This window comes from Pelodiscus sinensis, chromosome 1 (assembly GCF_049634645.1).
Source record: "Pelodiscus sinensis isolate JC-2024 chromosome 1, ASM4963464v1, whole genome shotgun sequence".
In the NCBI taxonomy this organism is placed as follows: domain Eukaryota; kingdom Metazoa; phylum Chordata; order Testudines; family Trionychidae; genus Pelodiscus; species Pelodiscus sinensis.
Window position 1 is genome coordinate 99466819 of NC_134711.1, and position 25999 is coordinate 99492817.

The window sequence follows — 25999 nt, forward strand, 5'->3', positions numbered from 1 at the left end:
CAGCCCCAGGAGCTAACCCTACTGTGGCTCTGCAGTTTCCCCCCTTATCAACTAATTGAGTAGTCAATGGAAATTCCATAGACTACTTGAGTAGCTGATTAAACAATTTAACATCATTACAACCAACTACTATCAGGATGGTCATAAAACCATTGGACTCATGTAGTTGCATCACAAAGTCAAGGAAATGGCCTTCCAGGACCAAGATGGTGCCTATAGGTTAGAGGAGGCTGCAGGGTTTCTGACATGCGATATCGGTGTGGGCACTCAACTTGCAGCAAGCCACAAAAGTCTCTCTCATGGGACACATTCAGGCTATCAGAAGATATGGGGCATTAAATGTTGAATTTTATAGTACCCTAGAAGTCCTGGCATAGCAGTATCATGGCACAGTTAATGAACTGCAACCCTCCCAGACCTGGACGGAACACAGGAGGCACTCTCTTATGAATGTGATCCCCTCCTATGAGGTATTCCTTTTTTTGTTGATAATAGCCAATGCATTGGACACAAATCCAAACAGAGGCAGAGCAGTTAAGTGTGGGCAGGTTCTGGAACCCAGTCACATCAAAGAAGTTATGGGACTTAAAAGTGAGAGTTTGTTCAGGATTGGGAACTCATGGGTTAGAGCTGTATCTTCAAGACAGATGTATCTGTTAGCTTTACCATTCCTGGCTCCAAGGCTGTAGGTGAAAGGTAAAGTTCAACTGGAGAGAAGAATAGGGCCCACTGGAACAATCACTGGTGTAGGGTCTTGGCCCGGTAGAGGTACTCCTGCTTCATTTGGTTGGTAAGCATTTGGACCAGATGACAGGCCCCTTTCAAGTGGTATCTCCATCCTTCAGATGTGGTCTTAATTGCCAAGTGCTCCTTGTAGTTTTGCTTAGCAGGAAAAAGATTCCTTGAGTAGTAGATGATAGAATGCAACATTTGCCCCGGGTTCATGCCTTTGGGAGAGGACTGCCCAAAACATTATATTAGAGGTGTCAGCTTCTACAATGAAAGCTTACATCTTGTCTGGATAGACCAATGCTGGAACAGTAATGAAAAACAGGCAACCAATGGAACGGGGCATTTTCCCTAGAATAGGACAGTGATGGACTCTGCTTGATTTTGAAGAATTTGAAATGAATCCCTAGCAGAAATTTGGGAAGCCTAAAACATGATGTAAGTCATACATATTAGATTAAACTCCCTAGTCACAAGCAGCATAGATCTTGCATGGGTCCAGCTTCATTTCTTCTGGTGACAGGATGAACTCCAGGAACTCGGCTGAGGTCTGGTCAAATGTGCACTTCTCAAGGTTAGCACAGAGACCGTGCTATCACAGTCTTTATAGGACTGTGTAGATGCAAGTGACATGTTACTCCAAATTGTCTGACACAATAAATATAGAATCCAAGTATACCCTCACAATAACTGGTCCTGTAGATCTCATAGCACATCATTAATGAAGGGCTGGAACATCACTGGAACATTAGACTGAAAGTGGCCACAGCATCTTCCATTTATCCCCCTCTCTAATATAAGCTCTGTGGAGATCCAATTCAGTGAACACATGAGGAACACCTTTGTGGTCCAGCAATCAGGAAACAGGACATCAGGTAACAGTTCCAAAATATTATTTAACAGGGTGCTCAGAAATCCAATTTTAAAAGGTCCGGGATGTCAGCCAGTAAAATCATCCTGCAGCTGACTTCCATGCAAGTTCTCGGAGATTCTCACAGGCTGTGTCTAGACTGCATCCCTTTTCCGTAAAAGGGATACAAATTAGACACATCACAATTGCAAATGAAGCGGGGATTTAAACCCCCCCACCCCCACTTCATTTGCATAAAAATGGCTGCCGCTTTTTTCCGGCTCGGAGCTTTTAAGGAAAAGGGATGCAGACTAGACACAGCCAATATGTCAATTCAGGTTTTGATATTGTCTAGGTCTGTCCAAAACAGTATCTTCACTCCTGGCTGAAGCTCTATGGACAGTTGTAATCCCAATGTGAAGGAAGGGTTTCCACATTCTTGTTCTCAAAGACGTCAACATATTCATCGCAGTTGGGGGAGGAAGTTCCAGAGTACTCCAAATAAGTATTTCAATATAGGCAACAACATCTACTTGAGATCTTCTTGGGTCTGTTACTGGTCTCTCACTCTACTGGTGGCATAATTCTGACGGGACTACAACCTTCTATTCTTCAGTGAGCGAGGCAGACATGAAAGATCAGTAAGGAGTTTGGACTCTAGAAGCACTGCAACTTCCTGGTTTAAAATATGACTAATTTGAAATTCACCAGATGGTCACATGAAAAAAGGAACAGAAACCTTATTTAAGGCAGGACTTACTCAGCATTGCTTTGTCAAATTGGCCACACATTACCAGATCAAAGAAGGACTACCAGTTATACGTCACTATGTTTTAATTGGAAATTCACCAGATGGTCATATGAAAAAAAAGAACAGAAACCTTATTTAAGGCAGGACTTACTCAGCATTGCTTTGTCAAACTGGCCACACATTACCAGATCAAAGAAGGACTACCAGTTATACGTCACTATGTTTCTACTCTATTTCTAAACTATTTCACAAGGGCTGCATCTAGACTGCAAGCCTCTTTCAAAAAAGAGCGTCTAGACTATAACCAGCACTTTCAAAAAAGCAAGCCGCGTTTTCGAAAGTGAGCACCCAGGCAGTCTGGATGCTCTCTTTCGAAAAAGCACAGTTTGCATTATATAGCACCTATTTTTGAAAGAGCACTTTTGGAAAAAAGCATTATTCCTCATAAAACAAGGTTTTCCACAGTTGAAAGAACTGCTACGTTCTTTTGATTTACTTTCAAAACAACGTGGCAGCAGTCTAGATGCAGGTAAAGATTTTTTTGAAAAAGGCCACTTTTTTTCAAAAAATCCCTGTAGTCTAGACATGCCCTAGGAGAGTGGTAAAGCAGGGCACTGGAGTTACCTAGGGAGGTGATGGAATTTTCATCCTTAGAGGTTTTTAAATCCTGTCTTGACAAAGCCCTGGTTGGGATGATTTATTTGGGAATGGACTTGCTTTTAGCAAGGGGTTAGATTCAATGACCTTCTGAGGTCTCTGGCAATCCTATAATCACCATGCTACAATCAGGACTACTCCACTGACACACAGACTGGGTCAAAGGATTCATAAAAAAGGACTTAGCATACAATTAGAGAGTAGAATGTACAGGGATTGTTGTTTTTTCTAAAAAAGTGTTATTCCCAAAGCAAGTTAAAGTTACTGTGGTTTTAGAAAAATCTAGGATTAAGCCTGTGTTCTTTACTTTAACCACTGTGAGGTTTCCCTGAAGAGTTAAATTATAAACTAATGTGGCCATAGAAGAGACTGCGCAGTGATAACGACATCTTTAGAGATTTTAGCTGCTAAACTCTAAGAAATCTCTGTTGAGTATGTGCAAACAGATTATTTATACAAGGACTTGGAAAAATTTGAGCAGACTTTCACAGGTAGACAAGGTGTATCCCTGACAAAGACCACTCCCCTGCCAAATTTCTAACTTCTGTTGCATCCAGTATGGAAAATTTCAGCCCAAATGGTTAGAATTTAGAAAAGTTATAAAGAACCAAAACCAGAGTTTTATTATGGGAAATAAGGCAACATTATAATATGCAGTGCTATCAGACCCATTATAATAAAAAAATAACTTTTAAAAGTAACCAAGTAGAATTTCAGTGACAGATAGAACTTTTACATCTGCTATACTCTACAGAAACTGGTAGACATTTTGCAAATATTTCTTAATAGCTAGGGCAGGTTATAAATGTAATAAGTTATTTTTATATAGCTGGACTTTGCTCATGCAAGAATAACCACCTGGACAAACACCTGTCTCTACTAAAGTCCCATGGTGGACATGGGGAAGTCAGTGGATGTTATATACCTTGACTTTAGCAAGGCTTTTGATACGGTCTCCCACAATATTCTAGCCAGCAAGTTAAGGGATTGTGGATTGGATAAATGGACGGTAAGATGGATAGAAAGATGGCTAGAAGGCCGGGCCCAGCGGGTAGTGATCAATGGCTCGATGTCAGGATGGCGGTCGGTTTCTAGCGGAGTGCCCCAAGGTTCGGTTCTAGGACCGGTTTTGTTCAATATCTTTATTAATGATCTGGATGAGGGGATGGATTGCACCCTCAGCAAGTTTGCGGATGACACTAAGCTGGGGGGAGAGGTAGATACGCTTAAGAGCAGAGACAGGGTACAGAATGACTTGAACTAATTGGAGGATTGGGCCACAAGAAATCTGATGAGGTTCAACAAGGATAAGTGTAGAGTCCTGCACTTGGGACGGAAGAATCCCAAGCATAGTTACAAGCTGGGGACCAACTGGTTAAGTAGTAGTTCTGCAGAAAAGGACCTGGGGGTTACAGTGGATGAGAAGCTAGATATGAGTCAACAGTGTGCCCTTGTAGCCAAGAAGGCTAATGGCATATTAGATTGCATTAAGAGGAGCATTGCCAGCAGATCCAGAGATGTCATCATTCCCCTTTATTCGGCTTTGGTGAGGCCGCATCTGGAGTATTGTGTCCAGTTCTGGGCCCCCCACTACAAAAAGGATGTGGACGCAGCATTGGAGAGGGTTCAGCGGAGGGCAACCAAAATGATTAGGGGGCTGGAGCATATGACCTATGAGGAGAGGCTGAGGGACTTGGGTCTGTTTAGTCTGCAGAAGCGAAGAGTGAGGGGGGATTTGATAGCAGCCTTCAACTTCCTGAAGGGAGGTTCCAAAGAGGATGGAGAGGGCTGTTCTCAGTAGTGACAGATGGCAGAACAAGGAGCAATGGTCTCAAGTTGTGGTGGGAGAGGTCCAGGTTGGATATTAGGAAAAACTATTTCACTAGGAGGGTGGTGAAGCACTGGAATGGGTTACCTAGGGAAGCAGTGGAGTCTCCATCCCTAGAGGTGTTTAAGTCTTGGCTTGACAAAGCCCTGGCCGGGTTGATTTAGTTGGAATTGGTCCTGCCTAAAGCAGGGGGCTGGACTTGATGACCTTCTGAGGTCTCTTCCAGTTCTATGATTCTATGTTTTATATCAACACTAGTCAGTCTGCATACCTCTCCTTATAGGATTTGGGCTTAAGTGTGTAATTTCAATACAACTGATAGCAATGTGAAAGTATGCTTTTATACCTTTTGATTTATTGGACAGCTTTATCAGCAAAATAAAGAAACTACTTTGTGTTAACTCTTTTGGTCATTGTGGGGAAATAAAAATTATCAAAACATAATGGATTGAAAGTTAAGTTTTAAAGGGGACTTATTAGTTGATGTGATGTAAAAGATATTCTGCTACTATATAATTTTTAGTGAGCATGGCTGGCTGCAAAAAATAAACACTTTACTTGCATAATAGTGACTCTAATTAGAAGTATATTATGTGAATACACTGCTCTGAAACATACTCCAGGACCTTTTCTTTCCAAATTAAAAGAGTTACTGGTGAAATAAAATGGACATAGCAGTACATAATTTATTTAACAGAATACAGTATGTACTCTTTCTTGGAATAAACCTTTAATGGAAAAAAATTAAAGCAGTGTATAGAGAAAGAGTGAGGATGTGGACAGTATTCAAAAGCCTGATAAAATATAAAACAGACTCCTAATGTGTATTCCAAGACCAGGGGGAAAAAAAGTCAAAATTCTATTATGGCAGGGTCAGAGTTTTATATTTTGTCCAAACAGGAAAAAATTATAAATTTCAATTTATGACAAATGCAATTGTGACTATGAGGAAAGAAAAATAGTTTGACAGATTAATAAATGTTTATAATCATCATGGTTATATCCATAACAGGGAAAAAAAGTTAGTTTTTCCCCCTTCATTATAGATTTGACAAAACTTAGTTTGTTTTTTTAAATATTAACATATGCTAGTTTAATTAACATTCTAACACAATTCTCAAAAGCATGGACACATGATTTCAATAGGAGTAAGGGAACTGAAGAGAAGTGAGATTTAAATTCTGTATTATTCCTTAAATGTAATGGAAGGCAATATAATCAAGCAATAACACATTATAAAAAAATGCACATTAAAACACCCATTGAATTAAATTAAATTGTTAAACAACATGCATAAATTATGGGCACATTAAAGTTGCAATGAGAGAACTTTTGAATTTCTTGATTTCAACATTAATGCTGTATTAAAGACATTATTTGCTAGATTTCTCTTAATATAAAAAGTGAAAGACAAAAATATGAGACTCTATAAATACCAGGACCCAAACAAATCACAGAAGAGCCCAACCTTGTAAGCCACATGCATGAATGCAGGGTGCTTATAAGGTGGTTGTACTATTTCTCCAGGCTAAATGGCATTTAATTGATTATACTACAAAATTTCACCAATCAGGCTGATAATGAACATGAACTTCTCATGGAGTAGGAACTGCAGACGGACTGTTACATTTCAGAGCAGAGCATACCCTTTAGGGACACTCTGTAGCTCATGAACTCTCTCCATTTGGAGAAGTCTAAAAATCTTCTTGCATATATAGCTGGCTGTGCTCAACTAGCCTAGAACAAGAATTCTATACTTCCTCACCGGGACCTAACGAACGAAGGGAGCACTTGCTAGGGAAGCCAAACGCTGTTCCCACAAACATCGCAGGCTTTAAGAAGAAACCGGGGGGAGGCGGGGAAAGTGTTGGCAGCACCGTATTGAGTGTCATGATGGTGCCGCTCCAGGGGGCTCCACAGCTGATGCAATGGATGCTGCTGAGAGAAAAACTTTCTAATGATCATGCACACAGTGTACACATACACCTGATTGGAATTGACATAAAGAACAATAATACTCTGCAGAGTTTATCCTTGCCTGAAAAATCATACCTAGTAGTAGTACCTATAAAATGAACAGATGGTTCATAGAATAGTAGAACACTAAAACTGGAAGGGACCTCGAGAGGTCATTGAGTCCAGTCCCCTGCCCTCACAGCAGGACCCAGTACCATCTAGATCATGAGTGGGCAATCATTTTTTGCCAGGGGCCACTTCAAATATTTGCATTGGTCTGGGGGTGAGGGAGCGCCTTTGCCTGCCCGCCCGCCCCCATTTCCTCCTAGGTACCCATGCCCCAGATTGGGAGGAGACTTCCCATGCTCCTCTACCCCCAGGCCAATCAGGGCCTGGGGTCAGGGGAGCATGCAAAGTTTCCTCCGCTTGTCCCCACCCTGCACGGCGCTTAAAAGTGCCACACACTCCTGGCAGGGCAGGAGGAGGCTTCATGTGCTCCCCAACCCACAGGCCAAACAGAGCTTGGGGGAGGGGGAGCATGGGAAGTCTTCTCCCTCCCTGAGAGGTGCACACCACACTTCTAAGTGCCACGTGCACCTCACAGGGCGGGGCCAAGGCAGAGGAAACTTGGTGCCCTTCTCCATTCCCAGGCCCTGATTGGCCTGGAGGCGGGGGAGCACACAAAGCCTTCTCCCACCCTGCCTTCTCCAAGCACCAAACTTTGCGCGCTCCCCCCACCCTCAGGCCCTAATTGGCTTGGGGGCAGCAGAGCAGCTGAATGTCTGCGGGCTGGATCCATCTGTTTGGCAGGCTGGATCCGGCCCGTAGAGGCCTTTTTGCCCACTCGGGTCTAGCCCATCCTGGATAAATGTTTATCTAACCTACTCTTAAATATTTCCAGAGATGGAGATTCTACAACTTCCCTAGGCAAAATATTCCAGTGTTTAACCACCCTGACAGTTAGGAACTTTTTCCTAATGTCCAACCTAAACCTCCCTTGCTACAGTTTAAGCCCATTGCTTCCTGTCCTATTCTCAGAGGCCAAGAAGAACAATTTTTCTCCCTCCTCTTTGTGACACTCTTTTAGATACCGGAAAACCGCTATCATGTCCCTCTCAGTCTTCTCATTTCCAAAATAAACAAGCCCAATTCTTTCAGTCATAGGTCATGTTCTCTAGATCTTTAATCATTCTTGTTGTTCTTCTCTGGACCTTCTCCAATTTCTCCACATCTTTCTTGAAATGTGGTGCCCAGAACTGGACACAATACTCTAACTGAGGCCTAATCAGTGCAGACTAGAGCAGAAGAATGACTTCTCGTGTCTTTGTGTTGTTAATTTACACCTCGGGACAGCATTTTTAATGTTTTAGGTATCAGATTTGTACTATTATTTGAAAGTTGTAAAGTAGCATCAGTGGGAAACTTGATTTAAATTAATATTTTTTGGCGATTTAAATCACCTTGATTTAAATCAACCCACTCTGATACAAGATATGCTGGACTCTTTATTACTTGGCTCTTGTCCTGCAAGTCATCTATTGCAAGAACCTGTGGACATGTTTATGTCCTGTAGCACCTTAGAGATTAACCAAAAAATATAGATAGTATCATGAGCTTTTGTGGGCACAACCCACTTAGAAGTTCATGGATTGTGCCTATGAAAGCTCATGACACTATCTATATTTTTGGTTAGTCAATGGTGCTACAGGACCATTTGTTGTGTTTAAGTTTTTTTAGTTACAGACTGACATGGCTACCCCTTTGAGATTAATGTACATGGTTATTTACAAAACATATTAAGTTAAAAGACATGCTCCCTGCCTTGAAGAATTTACACTCTAAACTGACCAGATAAACAGATATTAACTCCAAAAAAGACTGAGGGAGGGAGAAGACAATTTACAATTATTAAAGCTCCTTCCAACAAACAGAGGAAGAAAGGTACACAGCCATTAAGCCTTTTCCTTAACCATCAAAATTATTATAGCAATTAACACCCCTCAATACTTCTCCCATGCTTAATGCAGACGATTCACATTAAATGCCCATGCAAATCAACCTGACTCCTCCCCCTCCAGACAAATATTCCCTTCATAAACTATGCAATCACCTCCTGCACATATCCCCAGCCAAGTTTTACAGATAATATGGAAAGTTCTATGCTAATAATGGCACTGACATCACATTTATATTGAGATCCCTCCCTTACTGCTCTGTTTCTCCTCCTGCTAAAGTCTGTGCCCATTGTGTTTGTTACATGAAGGAGGAGGAGCCACCTGGCCCTTCTTTCTCTATGGCATGGGGAGTCTCTAAGCACCCTGGGAGAAATGGGGCAGCATGCCTGAAAATATTCTGATTGGCTGGAATCTTCTGGAACAGCAGGAATTACAAATAGAACTGAATAGCTATTGGTTGACTGAAATACAAGAGATACCTCAATCTGAAGTGTTCCAGGAGGCAATGAAACGTTAATTACAGCGACAATGAACTATGCAGACTTGGAAAGTAAAAAAATCATTTATATGGAAATATTTTACTAGATGTGGACATGGAAAAACTGTTAAAGCTAAAACACAAGTTCTGTTCTTACGAGTATGTAACACTAGATAGAATGGAGCAAAACTTGTTGCATTCTTGTGATGCCTTCAGTTTCTATCAAAACAAGTGAATTGCAGTCAAACAGCAAGAAAGGGAAAACTCATCTGCATCAAAACTTGTCTTCTGTGCATTCAGTCTTTGGCAGCATTATCTTGAAGCATGAATTCTGCTGATGAAGGTATTACAGATGTTAATGTGTACTCATACACAGTTAACCAATCAGTCTGGGCTCATCGGTTAACCCTCACAGTTACACACACATTCCCCTGCTGCCTCTGTATCAGAGGCAGCATAAAGGGAGGGGAGCTGGGTACATGGGGAGCCAGCTTCCCATGAGCACTGGCTCTTGACTGCCCTCCCACGTGTAAACATGCAACTGCTGGAATTTTCCAGCAGTTGCACATTTACAAAATAAATGTATTTTAATGTCCCTAGAAGATAGTGATGCGAGTTTCAATTATAGAGACACTCATTCCAGCTGTTCCTCTTCTAATTTGTTGCAGCTCCATCTGGGTGAGTATTGAAAACTTCTACTTCTAAAAAGTCTTCAGATGTTCATCAAATTGATGCTCAAAGGTTTTCCTTAGAATGTACCATTTCATCTGAAGACCAACTTGACAGCATATTTGCTAGAGGTATTTACACCAGCATTACACCATTTCACAGTTTAAAAAAAACTTACATGATCGATTTTCTTCATAAATTGCATCCAATTTACAAAATACTAAATAGGAAACAGCTTGTGAGAAGTCTTCTGAATACTGAAGCAATCAATATGAGAAAGATTTGGTGTTTTTATTATGCAGGCTCTTCATGTGTGCATAGATGGAGGAGGGTGTCATCAGCTTCGCGGTAACAACTGCACAAGTAGTGTTTTACTTATTCCAAAGCACAACTGAACATCACTACACAGATCAATATTTGACCAATTTAAAAATATAATCAATGAACTGGGTCCACAGAAAGTTTCTGTTATGGCCAACAGTGAAGCTAAGATAAAAGGAACGTGGCTTTTTATTGATCAATGAGAATCCACGCCAGCTTTTTTTGGTGATGATTAACATCTGACAACTTTCTCCTCTCGTGCCAAAAATTAAGATGGTTAAGTTTTACACAAAGCAAACAAATACCAGCAGCCATTTTTTCCAACATTATATAAGTACAGCACACAGTGGCATCTACATTGAGTAAGCCTTGCTAATATTCAATGGATAACTTCTATTATAAATGTCTCAAACATCTTAAAATATTCAAGAAGTCTCTTCACTCAGTGGCTGCTGAAGAAGGGATGTCTGTGTGCACCTCTCAGTAATCCAACCTGAAATTTTTGATTATGCCTGTAGGATATAGAACTTAAAATTAATTTAATTGCTTGAATCTGAAACTCAAGTCCATTTGGAAAATGAAAATTGATGACTCATACTGGCTGATGCCAAGAACATGTTTCTGGACATTAAGAAACATATTTGTGAGATATTGAACAAAATCCATTTGTAAAATACAAAGAGGGAAAAAAAATCAACTGTTCTTTTTTTAATCCACACTTCTAGCATCAAGAGCTTTCTGGTGAATTTGACCCAATTTGAGATTTCAGAATGTCTGCTGAAAATAAAAGATATAAAAACAATACAGTTCTGATGGAGGTAGCAATTTCCTTTTAAGCATCAGATTGCTCAGTCATAAACCTATGTTGAGTGCAATCCCAGCAGATGAATCAAAACATCTTGTTGCTTTCTTGTAGAAAAGGTCATGTCCTAGAACTCTAGGTACAGTGACAGAAATTATTTTAACACTTCTGTGAATTACACCTTCAATGGAACAAAATTGATCAACTTGGGAAGTCATTCATTTTAAGTCATTCAGAAATAAATAGACTGAAGACCTCCACTGCTGGGAAGTTGGTGACTGTGTATCACAATTTAAGAAAATGGCACATGAAGAGTTGATTCAATATTGAGCAGATGAAGAGGAAGGAGATACTGATGAATTTGATGAGAATGATAAACATATGGATGAAGCACTGAAGCTCAAAGATTATAATGAAAAGCAAGATATGAAAAGCTGGTCTGATGTCTATCTGACGTAAGTGCATTTAAAAGTGACTTTAAAATAAATTGCTATGATTTATTTCTATTTTATTTTATTTTTCCTTTTTATAACTGTTCAGTCTTGAACAATCACATTAAAATGTTAATCTAACTGCTAAAAATAAGAAAAAAATCTAATTTTAGGACCATACTTCATTATTGCATTTTTTCTGAGTTAAAAAGTGTCTTAACTAAGTTACTCAGCACTATCTAAGGCTAAGCCTACAGGACTATTAAGTTTTACCTTTTATTTATTATTGTACTAATAAATAAGAGCTTTAAAATATTTGATCATTTTTTACATTATTTGACAAGTCAATAGACCAATTATTTTTGGATCAGTCAAATGCCCAGCCGTAACTTTTTATTAGGAATATAAAAAGTGCCTGCCCAGTCCCAGGGAGAAGGCTTCTTGGCAGCAGGGGGCTCTGCAGCTGGTGCCCCAAGAGCGAGGATCAGGGAAAACAGCATGTAACCTGCAGGGCAGGGGGAAGGCCAACCAGGCCCACCACAGACAGGGCCTGCTCCAGAGGGCCCCAAGGGGCTGGAGTAGTCCCTTGCTCAGGAGGGCAGGGAGCTGCTCCAGCCCCTATGAGTTAACCAGAACCAGTAAGCCTCACCCATTAAGGGATGAGACTTATTGTTTAACCGGTTAACCTTTTACATCCCTACTTTTTGTATCTCTTGGAAGCTCATGGGTCCATTTCAAGTCTCTGCCATATTTCATCTGGCTTGTCACACACCGAAATTCACCTTGATTCCACTCAGTCAATCTATCACTAAGTTTCTTTCCTAATATGTGACTGCCTCACAGATTTGAGTAAAACAATTTATTTCCAGACTATCAGATCTATATTCTGGATCATGTTCTATCTTCAGGAATCCCACATGCCTGTCACGGCATTGTTCAATTACCTTCTCAAATATGGGGCTGGAATACATGCCGTTGTCCTTCCTAGGGCTTGCCTCCTGCTCCTTCAAATCCTTAAGTATTTCTGCTACTCCAACTGCAGTTCCTCAGCCTCAGGTTATTCTTATCCCTTCCCATGATCCTGGGGCTTCCTGTAGTTCCAGTGATTCCTTCCCCATTGCTCCCCAGGAAAGGTACACAATTCCTGTCTCAAAGTTTTTAAATATAAAATGGACCTAGTCTTCACTTCATCCAGACCAGCTCTCTCCTTGCTGGAAACCTATTTCCCTGTCAATCAGTCTGCTTTGGCAATTGCTCTCCAAAGTAGCTGGTCTTGCTCCTTAACAACCATCCAGCCTATCCAGAGTACATGGATGCTTAGACCAAAGACTTCTCCACTGGTTCAATCCTTGGTAATCTCTGCTCTTGCAAGTGATTTCTAGCTCCTTTCCTCTCTCCCAAACAGGTCCAACATCTGGGTAATTAGTGGAATGTGTTATAAGTAACCTCACTCACTGAAAGCAGACGATCAAGTCCTAGCCCAGACTCCTTCAGTGTAGGATGTAAGTGAAGTACTCTGCAATTATTCTGTACAAGTATGCATGTCTCTCAGATAAGCTGCAGAATAAAGGCTCCAACTGCTTATAAAAAGCTCTGGTATTCCTCCCTGCAAAGTGTGTATCTACATCTGTAGTCTGTCTCTCCTTACCAAACTGAGCACAAGTCAAACACTTCCATATGTTTCAGTCAGTAAAAGGGGGCATGAGGGATTCATCTGCCTTCCTCACTGGCAGATTCTCCTTCCATTTTTATTGTGCCCCAGAAAGCCCAGGTTCTCTCCGGGTTCAATAGAAACATTGTTTTGTCCCTCAGGGCAGGTTTCATCTTCATGTTGCTATGGCAATTTTAGCCAATGTAAGTGGGAACAACACAGTCCAAGTTCTCACTCTAGGCATTGGGTCACCTAAAGATTTGTTGATTTCACACAGTAAAAGTCTAGGATTCCTAGATGTATTTTGGGAGACCATCTAGGATAGACTTGCCAAACATCTTGTTTTCCCTTAAGTCCTGCTCAGTATTTCTGCTAATTCCATCTGTATCTTTGTTCTTCCTTGCCTCTCTTAAGGCACGTCTTCACTATCCACTGGATTGATGGGCCACGACTGATCAAGCGGGAATGAAGTTACTGCAGTAAGTAGATCTAAGTTGGTCAACTTCAGCTACATTATTCACATGGTTGAAGTTATGTAACTTAGATCAATGATCCACAGTAATGTAGAATAGGCCTCCACTTTTATGAGGAACAAAAGACTGTGCAAATAACTATTTACTCCCTTTCTCATGGAAAAAAATCACCATCAAGCAACAGAGCTTTCACTCAGGGTGTGTCTAGACTACAGGGTTTTTTTGAAAAAAGTAGCCTTTTTTCAAAAAAACTTCCTCTGTGTCTAGACTGCAGTCACGTTCTTTCAAAAGTAAATCGTAAGAACGTGGCAGTTTTTTTGATCGCGGTAAACCTCATTTTACGAGGAACGTACTCTTTCGAAAAAAGGCGCTATTGATGCAAACTGTGTTTTCGAAAGAGCGGCTAGACTCTCTTTCGAAAAACCAGCTTGCTTTTTCGAAAAATCTACTTGTAGTCTAGATGCTCTCTTTCGAAAGAGGCTTGTAGTCTAGATGTAGTCTCAGTGCTAGAGGTGCAGTCAGGGCAACCCACTCAGACTTCCTCCTTCATCCTCTCTCCCACCCTCATACACCCCTCACACTACAGAATACTAGAGAGGGAAATTGCTTGGGGTGGCAACGTGTAGTTGACTACACGATTAACTGATAAGCCTGGACTTATTGGTTAATCCTGTCGACTACGCACTCACCCCCCTGCCTCTGATACATAGGCAGAAAGGGAGAAGGGGGGGAGTCAGTGCCTGTGAGGAGCTGGCTTTTAAGTTGGCTCCCCAAGAGCACCAGATCCTGTGGAGGCAGCAGCAGGGCAAGGGGGGCAGAAGAGGCTGTTCCATGAGATGCAAGTGCAGCCTCTGTCCGTGGGGAGCTCGGATCCCCTGTGGACAAGGGCTGCTGCCACCCTGCGCTGTCTCAGGGACAGCAGCATGGGATGGCAGGCGAAAGACAGTCTGCATAGGGAGCCAGTTATTAAACTGGCTCCCCGCAAATACTGGCTCCCACACTGCCTGCCAGTCCCGCCCCCAAGGACTATTATATAGTTGTGTAACTGCTAAAATTGTATGCAGTTATACAATTATTCAATTACATGTTATCCCCCGGTTACAGCAGGGCCAGCCTGACTGGGAAACCCTTGGCTGCAGCAGGTTCAATAATGGCCGGGTGGCCCTGGCTGGGAAGCCCCAGGAGGCAACGGAGCCAAGCCACAGCAGCAGGGCAGGCTGCGTCCAAGTGGCCTCAGGGCCAGGAAACCCTGAGGAAACTTGGGAGGAACTGGGGCCAGCAGGTGGCAGCCAGGCGGCCCTGGCTGGGGAACCTGGCAGCAACAAGCAGGGAGCCTCTGCTGGGTTAGCGGGGCAGCGGATGGGTGGAGAGCTCCAGTCATAAGAGCCTAGGGAGAGGAGCAGGGTAGCCAGCAGGGGAGCACTGACCTCCCCTGGTCTGGCAAACTCCCTGCTCCAGGATGGCTCAGGTCCCAAGGGCGCCAGACCCCGGAGGTCTAACCTATATGAACAAACAAGAACTGAATTTAAAGTATATATGGAGAATTCAGAAAACAAAAACAAAAATACCCCCACACTTAACAAGAAAAGAGGGAAACTCCATTACCGTGGATCCAGGACTTCGCCAACTATTTCTTCAAGCTTGTCAATAAAATTAACGAAGTCTGAAAGCCCTTTTACATGGGTTCTTAAAGGATCAAATGGTGAAGGTGCATAACCTTTTCCTCCAAGTTCTATCGTCCGGATAAAAGATGTTGCCATCTGTTAAAACAAAAATATTTAGGTAGATAAGTAAAAGTGTGTAACATTAGGAAAAGAAAATCAGGAATCATTCTGAAGAAGTAATTCTCCCCCAAGACAAAAAGGCAGCTAGCTGCTAGCATGAACAGTCCTAGTGAAGTCAATGAAATTACTCATAGTAATAAGAATTATGCCTGGTGACAACCATTTGCAACATCATGACTTAAAATACTGCAGCATTATATGAGGTCTACACACAAAATATAAAATTAAATGCAAGTAATAGAGCAGAGTCTTGTGTCAAATCAAACTTCAAAATATTTTATAATAGATATATTCACATGAGGAACTTTCTGCATGCAAGTTGAACTCAACAGGACTCAATTAGGATAAGGGAGATACTGTTGTGACACAATATAGCTTGTGGGAATGCCCTGTATCCTCCATATTCCTCATTTTTATATCATGATCTTACATATAAAATATGCCTTGTAAAGTATCAGGGGAAAGGTTATGATCTTCAGAAAGACATGGTTGTCACTAAAACATGCTGTAAGTTGGTGAATCAGACAGATATTAACTTCCCAGATACAACATCAAGAAGAGTAGCTAATGCCCAGGTAGGATGTCAATAGCTATTGTCCAGCAAGAGAGTTACAATGTAATGACTCTCCTGCATGAAACAAAAGCATGGAAACTGCTCAACTCTCCCTGGAAACTCAGCAATGGCCCCAAACATACCTGGATTTATGCTGCCCAAGCACATGGGACTGAAGGTATAAAATTCGAACACAGGGGCCCATGCTTTGCCTTTTACCTGCCCCACCATGCTGCAAGCAACAAGAATGCTCTGAAGACTCCAAAAGAGGGGGCTGACATAGTGCCTTGAAATCTGGGCACTATGGACTGCAGTATCCAGTGAGATGAAAAAAAATTGTTGTTCTAGTTGTTCCACAGTCGAATAGGATTTAGAGTTTAGACTGCATGTTTATATATTTTATTTTGTTAATTACTCTGACTTTTAGCCTAGCACGTATAGTCACTTAAATTCTATCATTGTAGTCAGTCAATGAACTTATTTTACTGTTTATCTTTACCAATGAGAGTTTGTATGAAGTGTTTTGTAAAATCCTTGAGCAAATTTACGAGTCTGGTGTACATACACTTTCCATTGATGAAGTAATAAACCAATTACTAAATTAGACAGTATATCCCTGGGGTATAGTATTGGGAGGATTTGGCTCTGGTGAGATTCAAGAGTGGCTCTGGAAACATTCATGACCTCTGGCTGAGTGTTGGGTTCTACATCCAGTTGTGCTGAGGAATAACAGCAACTGGACGGTTTGCTCTTGATCACTAGCAAGATATTGTGAAAGACAGACCAGGCTAGAGGAGAGAGAGAAGGGGGCAGTGGCCCCATGGTCCCAGGCTGCATCTGGTGGGATCCCATCACAACTGCACTTTCTGAACATTTTCTGAAGTGAGTGTAACTAAATGCTCAGGATGAAAAATCAAGTCAGCTATATCTTATAAATCAAGTCAATTTTATCAAGTATAGAAAATGTTCATATATTTTATAGTACATCTATACATATAGCAGACGCAAAATATTTTTAAAAAATTAGACTGCTCCAAGCAGAACACTTACAATTTTACAGCAACTTTCAGAAGGCCTCGTTTTCTACTTCTACCTTATCAGGTAAATAAAATTATGACAATCATATCTGCCTTCAAGGATGCAACAGTAATTATGTATGTAATTTTTAGCTTCAGATTATACAGCACTCATGTCCACCTCAGACTTGAAGAGTACAACTGAAATAATTCTAGCAAAGAAAGAAAGCAAACTTGCCAACATTCATGTCTTTGCTCTGTTAAAGATTTGCTGTGTATTGTGTGTGGTTCATAGGACCTTGGCTCCTCAATGGAAAATATTTTGGCTTCATGTAACTTATCCTAGACAAAGATGCCAAAAAGAGAAGGATTCTTTATACAGTAGAGAAGTTTCCCCTTTGGCAACTGAGAAAGAGAGGGCAATGAATCCAGTCCAAACACATACTTTTTTATACAACATTAATACAACATTAGGAGCTGAAATAATCCTAGAACTGAGGTTTCACAATTTTTTCCATGTTTATTCAACCATAAGACCATGAGAGTTCGGCTGCTTCAGCATAAATTAAGAATGGTTATTTACCCTACAGTAACAGTGTTTTTTCACTGGATCAGTGTATCCCACTATAGCTGCCCTTGAGCTTCATGTACACAAGATCAAATCATTTTAAATAGCAGTGTTTATCAGGGCCATATACACACCCTATACATTCTCATGTTCCCACACAAGGACATACAGGACAGACTTTTTGCAATCTGAAGTCCATGGTAGCAGAGGACTCTGAAAAGAAGGAAGAAGGGGAGATTGTGTGATCCACGCTGACAACATCTTAACAAACCAGTTATTGTAAGGTATGCAATTCCCCCCACCCTTCATAAGTGTCAGTGTTGCTCCCATTACAGTACTCTCCTTCTGGATAATAGGAAATGGAGTATTAACTGCCTTAGTTGAACAAAGATTTTACTTCTAATCTCCTGAATCTAGTGTCTGTTATGACCTCAGGAGGTCATATAGTCTAGCCCCCTGCCCAAGGCAGGCCCAATCCCAACTAAATCAACCCAGCCAGGGCTTTGTCAAGCCAAGACTTAAAAACCTCTCAGGATGAAGATTCTACCATCTCGCTAGGTAACCCACTCCAGTATATCTATACATATACCAGATACAAATATTTAAAAAAATATTCTGGCAGGCAAGTCAAATGCATGTTTACAGTGGGGGGGAAGGAGGGGAGAGGGAAGGGAAGAGAACTGTCAGTGGGTTTGCAAATCTCAGAAACGTTTCTGAAACTGGTGGAGAATATAATTTCTGAAACTGGTGAAGATATAGTGTAGTGTATAGTGTAGTGTATCATTTGATTTGACGTAGTAAGTCTTGATGTTTGATTGAGAGGAGCAAACCAGCCAATGGGTAACAGGGAGATAAAATAATATTTAAATAGATATCAAAATGTAATGAAGTGACCTGGTCTTTGGAATGGCTATCTACAGACAAAAAAAAGGGGGGGGGAGTGCGCGGAGACAGTTTGAATGTGTTTCTGTCCATGTAGTAAAGCAAGGTTCAAGAAGCTTCTATGTATATAAGATTCTCTACTGATGAAAAGTAGGTTTCAGAAGGACAGATTTATTGATTGATTCAGATGGAACTGCAAACTTACTTTGGGTATGAACTTACATTGAAGTTTGAGCACCGCCTTAACCCCATGAAGCATTGTGCAGGAAGGCCCTGCTATAAGTGCTTGGAACCTCCCTCATTCTCCTAGCTGACATAATTGCAATTAGAAAGACAGTTGGGAGGACAAAAGCACACTAAAAAGAGCTCAAAGGGTGGTCTTTAAAATCTTGAGAGGGCACTGAGGTCCCAGGAGAAAGCAGGTCCTTGAGGAAAGCAGATACCATCAAATGAATGGAGACCAAGCATAACTATACATGCAAATGGAAAGAAAAAACTGCTGTGAAGAAAAATTCACAACATCTGCAACAGTGAAGCTGAACACAAGTTAAGTGAACAAGTAGAACTTTATTAATCCTTGTGAACTGCTCTGGCCATGTGTCGAAGTTGCTTCCAGCGTAAATCCGTGTTCCCATGATGTCACCTCAGAGGTAGAGGGCTGAGAACCAACCCCCTCTTACTAGTGCTGGGATTATAATGTCCAAGGTGTGGGGAAGAGAGAGCTAGGTGCTCCAGCCTCCACCAGTTAATCTGAAACAGTAAGCATCACTCATTAAGGGTGATGCTTACCAGTTAACCTTTCATATCCCTACCCATTCAGGAATCTAGTCATTACTGTGGACAGACAGTTTTGATTCCTGTTGCTCCCATATCCTTTTTATAACTTTAAAAGATGTACTTGCACATTGTTGTTTCCCTGCCCGTCTCTGATGTCCAAGTAGGCATCCACCCCTTTCCACAAACCTTTTGCTCTAGCCCAAGAGATGTAACCTAGAAAAGTATTTGTCCTTCCTGGAAGCGTAAACCTGAATCCAATTTCCCTTATATCTGAGTGTTGAGACTCAACACTCATATTTTGATAATGGTTTCATTATTACTCCAAATATGTATTATTGAAAGATTAATGCTGATTAGACACGTACCAGAAAAATAGGCATTTGTCTCTTCTGCGCAGCATGCTTTAGATCAGTGAAGGCTTCCCTTCCAAGTCCTCTATCAGGAATATTTAAAATATGAGCCAGGGCCAGATCATTGTTAGAATTCACCAACAGGGTTAAATATGCATAAACAAACTTCTTCATGATCAACTGCAACTACATAAGAAAATGTCAAGTTAGTTAAAGTCTCAAAAAAATTAAAAAAAATATTTAAAAATTAATTAGGCATATGTAGAAATCATTGGTCTGAAAGAGTAAAAATATCAGCATACTGAATTACAAGACACTGATTATATAATTTTAAATACATATACACACACACACACACACACACACACACACACACACATATATATATATGTAACTGGGAAATGATGGATATAACCCAGTATAGGTGAACTTGTGGAATTCTGATATGATTAAGATTTTGTACATAATACTTATAGGAAAAACAAACAAAAAGAGACAAAATAGCTCCGTGAAGAAAATAAACAAGAGCATATGGTTACACTTAGAAAAAGACATTTACCTCTTTAGAACTCGTATTCTTTGAGATGTGTTGCTTATGTCCATTCCACAGTAGGTATGTGTGCTCACCACATGCACTGGTGCTTGAATATTCCCCCCCTTAGCAGTATACATAGGGGATCAGCTCTAGCAACCCCTGGAGTTGCACCTCCATGGTGCAGAATAAGGAGTGCTACACACTCCCTTCACTCTCATTTCCTTACCACAAACTCCGACAGTGGGGAAGGAGGGCAGGATGTGCAATGGACATGAGCAACACATTTTGAAGAACACCAGTTATGAACAGGTAACAGTTTTTTCTTGAGTGCTGACTCATGTCCATTCCACAGGAGGTGACTCGAAGCAATACCCCTGGTTGAGAGTAAGAGTTCAAGCCTGTGTTGACCAGGCTAGATAAAGATCTATGATTTTAAAAAATTAAAACAAATCAGGGAGGGGTATTAAAAACTGATTTTAAAAAAAATTATCAATACTCAATTTGTCATTTAAAATAATAGTTACAATTAAATCTCATCACAAACATGCTACACCTACACTCTCATAAAAATGAATTAATGGCTCTAGTCTATCCAGCCTTGACTATACCTAAGGAGAGTTAATTTTCTTCATCTTTAATGGGGACTTAAGCTTAAACTCCCTAAGAAAGGACTCATACAGAAGCCTGACCCTACTCGTCAGGCTTGTAGAAAAGAACTGTGTCACCTGATTCAAGAGTGGAGGAGAAAGCAGTACATGTATTTCCTTCTCTGACAAATCTGATTGGCAATAATTGAAGAGGAGAAAATTGTGTAGTATTCCACCTATTCACTTTTGCATACAGTGTGAATATACATTAGAATATACATTACCTTCATGTTATCCTGGCTGCGTTTAATTGGTGTTGAGGGTATGGAAAGACTAGAATCATTCTCTTCTGATGAACCAGAGATAAATTTTAACAGTTGAATCTTGAAGAAAATATATAGAGTAGAATTAAACATGAAAATGATTGCGTTTTTCTCTAAGTTTCAATTACATTACTATAAATAGATTTATCCCAAAAATGGTCTCCTCCAATTCTTGAAAGAAGAAGCAGCCTGAAGAAGCTTCTTTATCCTTTAAGTCACAAAATTTCCAAAGAGGAACCTGTATAAGCAATAAAGTGAGGTGCAAGCCTGAAAAACTACAAGGTGGGGTTGGGATCAACAAAATGAACAGCTATTGCCCTCAAACAGGAAACTTTTTGCCACTCTGGTGTAGATTCTGGGAAAATCATCCTCTGATAACTTCTGTTTGGCTCTCTGTAAATCTCTTGATATGGATCTAAAATGGTGTATGCCATTTCTCATCCTACAGCCAAGCATTTTGCTTATGATATTTAGACCTTTTATGTCCAATTCCTTTTCAGTTACATGGGAAACCCACCAAGTGTTATAACCTACAACTGAGAGTGGCATTTGAAGCATTTGCTCATTGTGCTCCTGCCACTCATCCTGCAGCTTACTTGTTGAATTCAAAGGTTTTATTCAATTGTGTTTGCCATACCACAACACTCACTGAAGCTCAGATAGATATTCATTGTACTGTGAAAGTCAATTCAAAGTACCTAAAATTTAGGAAGATAAAATGGTAAGTGAGAATATTCCCCCAGTTGATAGACATCGCAGCAAAATTAGAACATGCCGCCTCACCATCACTTAACTCACTCAAACGGGACACTTCAGATGGTTGATTTGAGACAGTCTCAACCATCTCATCAATCCTTTATTACTAGTAGCCTTTTATTTTTATCTACTCATGGTTTAAAAAGTTTGATTCAAACCCTAAAGTAACTAATTAACCGATTCTGTGCCTTTCACTAACTTAACTATATTGATTACTACTAGGAATGTTAGATACTCTGTAATCAAAGAGTCACGTAACAGCATCAAATTTTAGCGGTTATACCACTATTCAATAGTCTTCAGGGGTGGGGCCGGCAGACTGCTCCCAGCCCCACTTGGAGGGAGCCCCCTGCCACCCAAGGCTGCTGCCTCTCTAGCAGAGGCAGCAGCATGTGTTGGCAGGCGGGAGTCGGTCTGTGAGCGGAGCAGATTTAAGATCTGGATTCCTGCACAGACTGCTCCCGCCTGCTGTCCTAATCTGTTGCCTCTGATACAGAGGCAGCAGCATGGGGTGGCAGCAGCCCCTGACCACTGGGAGGGGGGTGTCTGACCTCCTTATGGACAAAGGTTGCTTCGTGACACTCATCAGGAGAGGGAGTTGGCAGGTGGCACCACAGAGCTAGTGCTCGGAGGAGCCACTGCCTCTGCAGGAGGTAACGGGAGGGGGGTGGAGGGAGGGAGGAAGCGGGAGCTGGCACAGGTGGAGAGTCAGCTTACAAGCTGGGGGAAATGCCTGTAGTTGACAAAATTAACTGATAAACCCAGGCTTATTGGTTAATTGTGTAGTCATCTACATGTTGCATGTAGATGCATGATGAAAAAGGAGTCATATGAAAGGTGGAAAGTAAGTCAATTTACAAAGGATAAATGCAAACAACACAGGTAAGCAGGGGCACGATTAGAAAGGCAAAGGCACAGGCACAAAACGAGCTCAATCTCACTAGAAACATAAAGGGTAACATTTATAGAATGCCTTCTTATATTAGAAGCAAGACGATGACAAAGGACAGGATAGGCCCACTGCTCAGTGAAGAGGGAGATACAATAACAGGAAACTTGGAAATGGCAGAGGTGCTTATGATTTTTGTTTCAATCTTCACCAGGAAGTTTGATGATGAAGAGATGCCTAACATAGTGAATGCTAGTGAAAATGTGGTAGGTTTACAGATAAAATAAAAAAAGAAAAAGTAAAAAATTACTTAGAAAAGTTAGATGTCTTCAAGTCATCAGGGCCTGATGAAATGCATCCTAGAATACTCAAGGAGCTGTTAGAGGAGGTATCTAAGCCTTTGGCTATCATCTTTGAAAAATCATGCAAGTTGGGAGAGATTCCAGAAGACTGGAAAAAGGCAAATATAGTGCCCCTCTATAAAAAGGGGAAGAAGAACAACCCAGGAAACTACAGGCCAGTAAGTTTAACTTCTGTACTAGAAAAGATAATGGGGCAAGTAATTAAGGAATTCATCTGCAAATATCTGAAAGGAAATAAGGTGACAGGGAACATCCAGCATGGATTTGTAAAGAACAAATCATGTCAAACCAACTGATAGCTTTCTTTGATAGGATATCAAGCCTTGTAGATAAGGGAGAAGCAGTGAACATGGTATACTTAGACTTTAGTAAGGCATTTGATATGGTCTTGAATGACCTTCTTGTCAATAAACTATGCAAATACAACTTATATGGTGCTACTATAAAGTGGGTGCATAACTGATTGGATAACTGTTCTCAGAGAGTAATTATTAATGGGTCACAATCCTGCTGGAAAGACATAACAAATGGAGTTCCACAGGGGTCTGTTTTGGGATGGGTTCTGTTCAATATCTTCATCAACAATTTTGATGATGGCATAGAGAGTATGCTTAGTAAGTCTGCAGATGATACCAAGCTGGGAGAGGTAGCAAGGCCTTTGGAGGATAGGGTCATAATTCAAAATGATCTGGACGAACTGGAGAAATTGTCTGAGGTAAATAGGATGAAGTTTAATAAGGATAAATGCAAAGTACTCCACTTAGAAAGGAACAATCCGTTTCACACATACAGAATGGGAAACAACTGTCTAGGGAGGAGCACTGCAGAAAGGAATCTAGGGGTCATAGTGGACCACAAGCTAAATATGAGTCAATAGTGTGACACTGCGACAAAAAAGCAAACATGATTCTGGGATGCATTAACAGGAGTGTTGTGAATGAGACATGAGAAGTCATTCTTCTGCTCTACTCTGTGCTGATTAGGCCTCAGTTGGCCTATTGTGTCCAGTTCTGGGCACATTTCAAGAAAGATGTGAAGAAACTGGAGAAGGTCCAGAGATGATCAACAAAAACTGATTAAAGGTCTAGGAAACATGACCTATGAGGGACAGCTGAAGGAACTGGGCTTGTTTAGTTTGGAAAAGAGAAGACTGATATGGGACATGATATCGGTCTTCAGATATCTAAAAATATGTCACAGGGAGAAGGGGGGGAAATTATTCTCCTTGCCCATTGCTTTTTGTCCTGTCATCAGAGGCCTTAAATTGCAGCAAGGGAGGTTTAAGTTGGACATTGGGAAAAACTTCCTGCCTGTCAGGGTGGTTAAACACTGGAACAAATTGCCTCAGGAGGTTGTGGAATCTCCATCACTGGAGATGTTTAAAAGCAGGTTAGACAGACATCTATCAGGGATGACGCAGATCAGTGTTTCTGAAAGTGTTCTGTGGAATCACTCAAAGAAACACATTAACTGGTCGCCCCGGTTTGTTTATTTACTGGCGCTGCAGCCGTGGAGCCTCACAGATCCCCCTGGCTACAAAGGACGAAACAGAGCCAATAGGAGGCTCCATGGCTGTGGCACTGGTAAATAAACAAACCGGGGTGGCCAGTTAATGCGTTCCATCGGATCACTCTCAGTACTTCCCGCCAAGGGAAACTGTGTGGCTCCATGGCTGCAGCGTCAGTAAATAAACAAACGGGGGCGACCAGTTAATGTGTTTCTGAGAGTGATTCGATGGAACACTTTCAGAAACACTGGTCTAGACGGTGCTTGGTCGTGCCATGAGGGCAGGAGACTGGACTTGATGATCTCTCAAGGTCCCTTACAGATCTAGTACTCTATTTTATGATCTCTAATTACTGCACAAAAATTTATCAGAGAGTTTTATAGCCACAGAGCCAAATAGCCAGGGACTGGATTACTTGAGAGTAATCTGAATTGAGAAGCACAGAAGTGTTATCATATACAGGCAGTCCCCGAGTTACGCGGATCCGACTTATGTCGGATACGAACGGGGAGCAAAGCGGAGCAAAGCCGCGGAGCACGCCGGCAGCGGGACAGCCGTGGCGCGTCTGGGATGTCCGCTGCCCGCGTGCTCCACGGCTTTGCTCCGCTTTGCTCCCCGTCTCCCTGGTCTGCTCCCAAGCTGCTCTGCCCCAGGCGTCCCCAAATCAGCCGCTGCTGAAACTGTCCAGCGCTGACTACAGGAAGCCCGAGGCAGAGTTGCTCTGCCCCGGGCTTCCTGGAATCAGCCGCTGATCAGTTTCAGCAGCAGCTGACTTGGGGACGCCTGGGGTTCTTAAGTTGAATCTGTATGTAAGAACTGGCGTCCAGATTCAGCCTGTTGAAACTGATCAGCGGCTGATTCCAGGAATCCTGGGGCAGAGCAACTCTGCCTCGGGCTTCCTGTAGTCAGCCGCTGGTCAGTTTCAGCAGCGGCTGAATCTGGATGCCAGTTCCGACTTACATACAGATTCAACTTAAGAACAAACCTACAGTCCCTATCTTGTACGTAACCCGGGGACTGCCTGTATTTGTATTCAATTGTTTCCCCCGACAAAATCTTTAAAGTGTATTTCAACTAGGGATATTAAGAAACCAGTATCTGACTAATCGTGTAGCCAATAAAATTATCGACTTTCCCTTTTCAACTAATCGTAAAGTACCACTTCCGCTGAGGCTCTGCAGTTTAAGTGTAGTAAGAGCTAGGCTGCCTGCCTGCCTGGCTTCTACTACATTTAAATTGCAGAGCCGTAGCAGGGGAAGTTCTTCGACCCAGCACAAGCCAGGATTGAGCTGGGCTTGCTCAGTCCTGGCTTGCGCCAAGTGCAGCAACCCCTGTCCACGGGTGTGCGGGGAATTCTCTCTAGGCACCCACACCCTTGGCAGAGGGAGGAGACTGCATGTGCTCCCCCTTGCCTTGAGGTCAATCAGGGTCTGGGGCAGGTGAGCATTGTAAGTCTGTCCCCACTCTGCAAGGGAGCTCCGTGCTTAGAGTCACCCACCAGTTGAGCAGCAGCTGGCAGTTGACTCAGTACCAAGCCTCTTGCAGAGCAGGATGAAATT

The 25999-nt window shown here is 41.7% G+C and overlaps 1 protein-coding gene across 5 annotated transcripts in view; it reads right to left on the reverse strand.

The window, feature by feature from the left end:
- PARPBP (PARP1 binding protein) overlaps positions 1-25999 on the reverse strand; it is a 76346-nt gene that overhangs the window by 40162 nt on the left and 10185 nt on the right. For 3 of the 5 annotated variants that reach the window (XM_006138034.4, XM_006138033.4, XM_075938977.1), the window contains 3 exons: positions 20888-20986; positions 19497-19667; positions 15157-15311 (listed from right to left, as the gene is read on the reverse strand). In XM_006138034.4, the coding sequence (XP_006138096.2) occupies positions 15157-15311; positions 19497-19667; positions 20888-20986 (425 nt within the window). Of the gene's footprint in view, positions 1-5290; positions 10707-15156; positions 15312-17606; positions 17686-19496; positions 19668-20887; positions 20987-25999 lie in introns of those variants that run through there. The other 2 variants (XM_075938985.1, XM_075938991.1) reach the window with 2 other exon arrangements.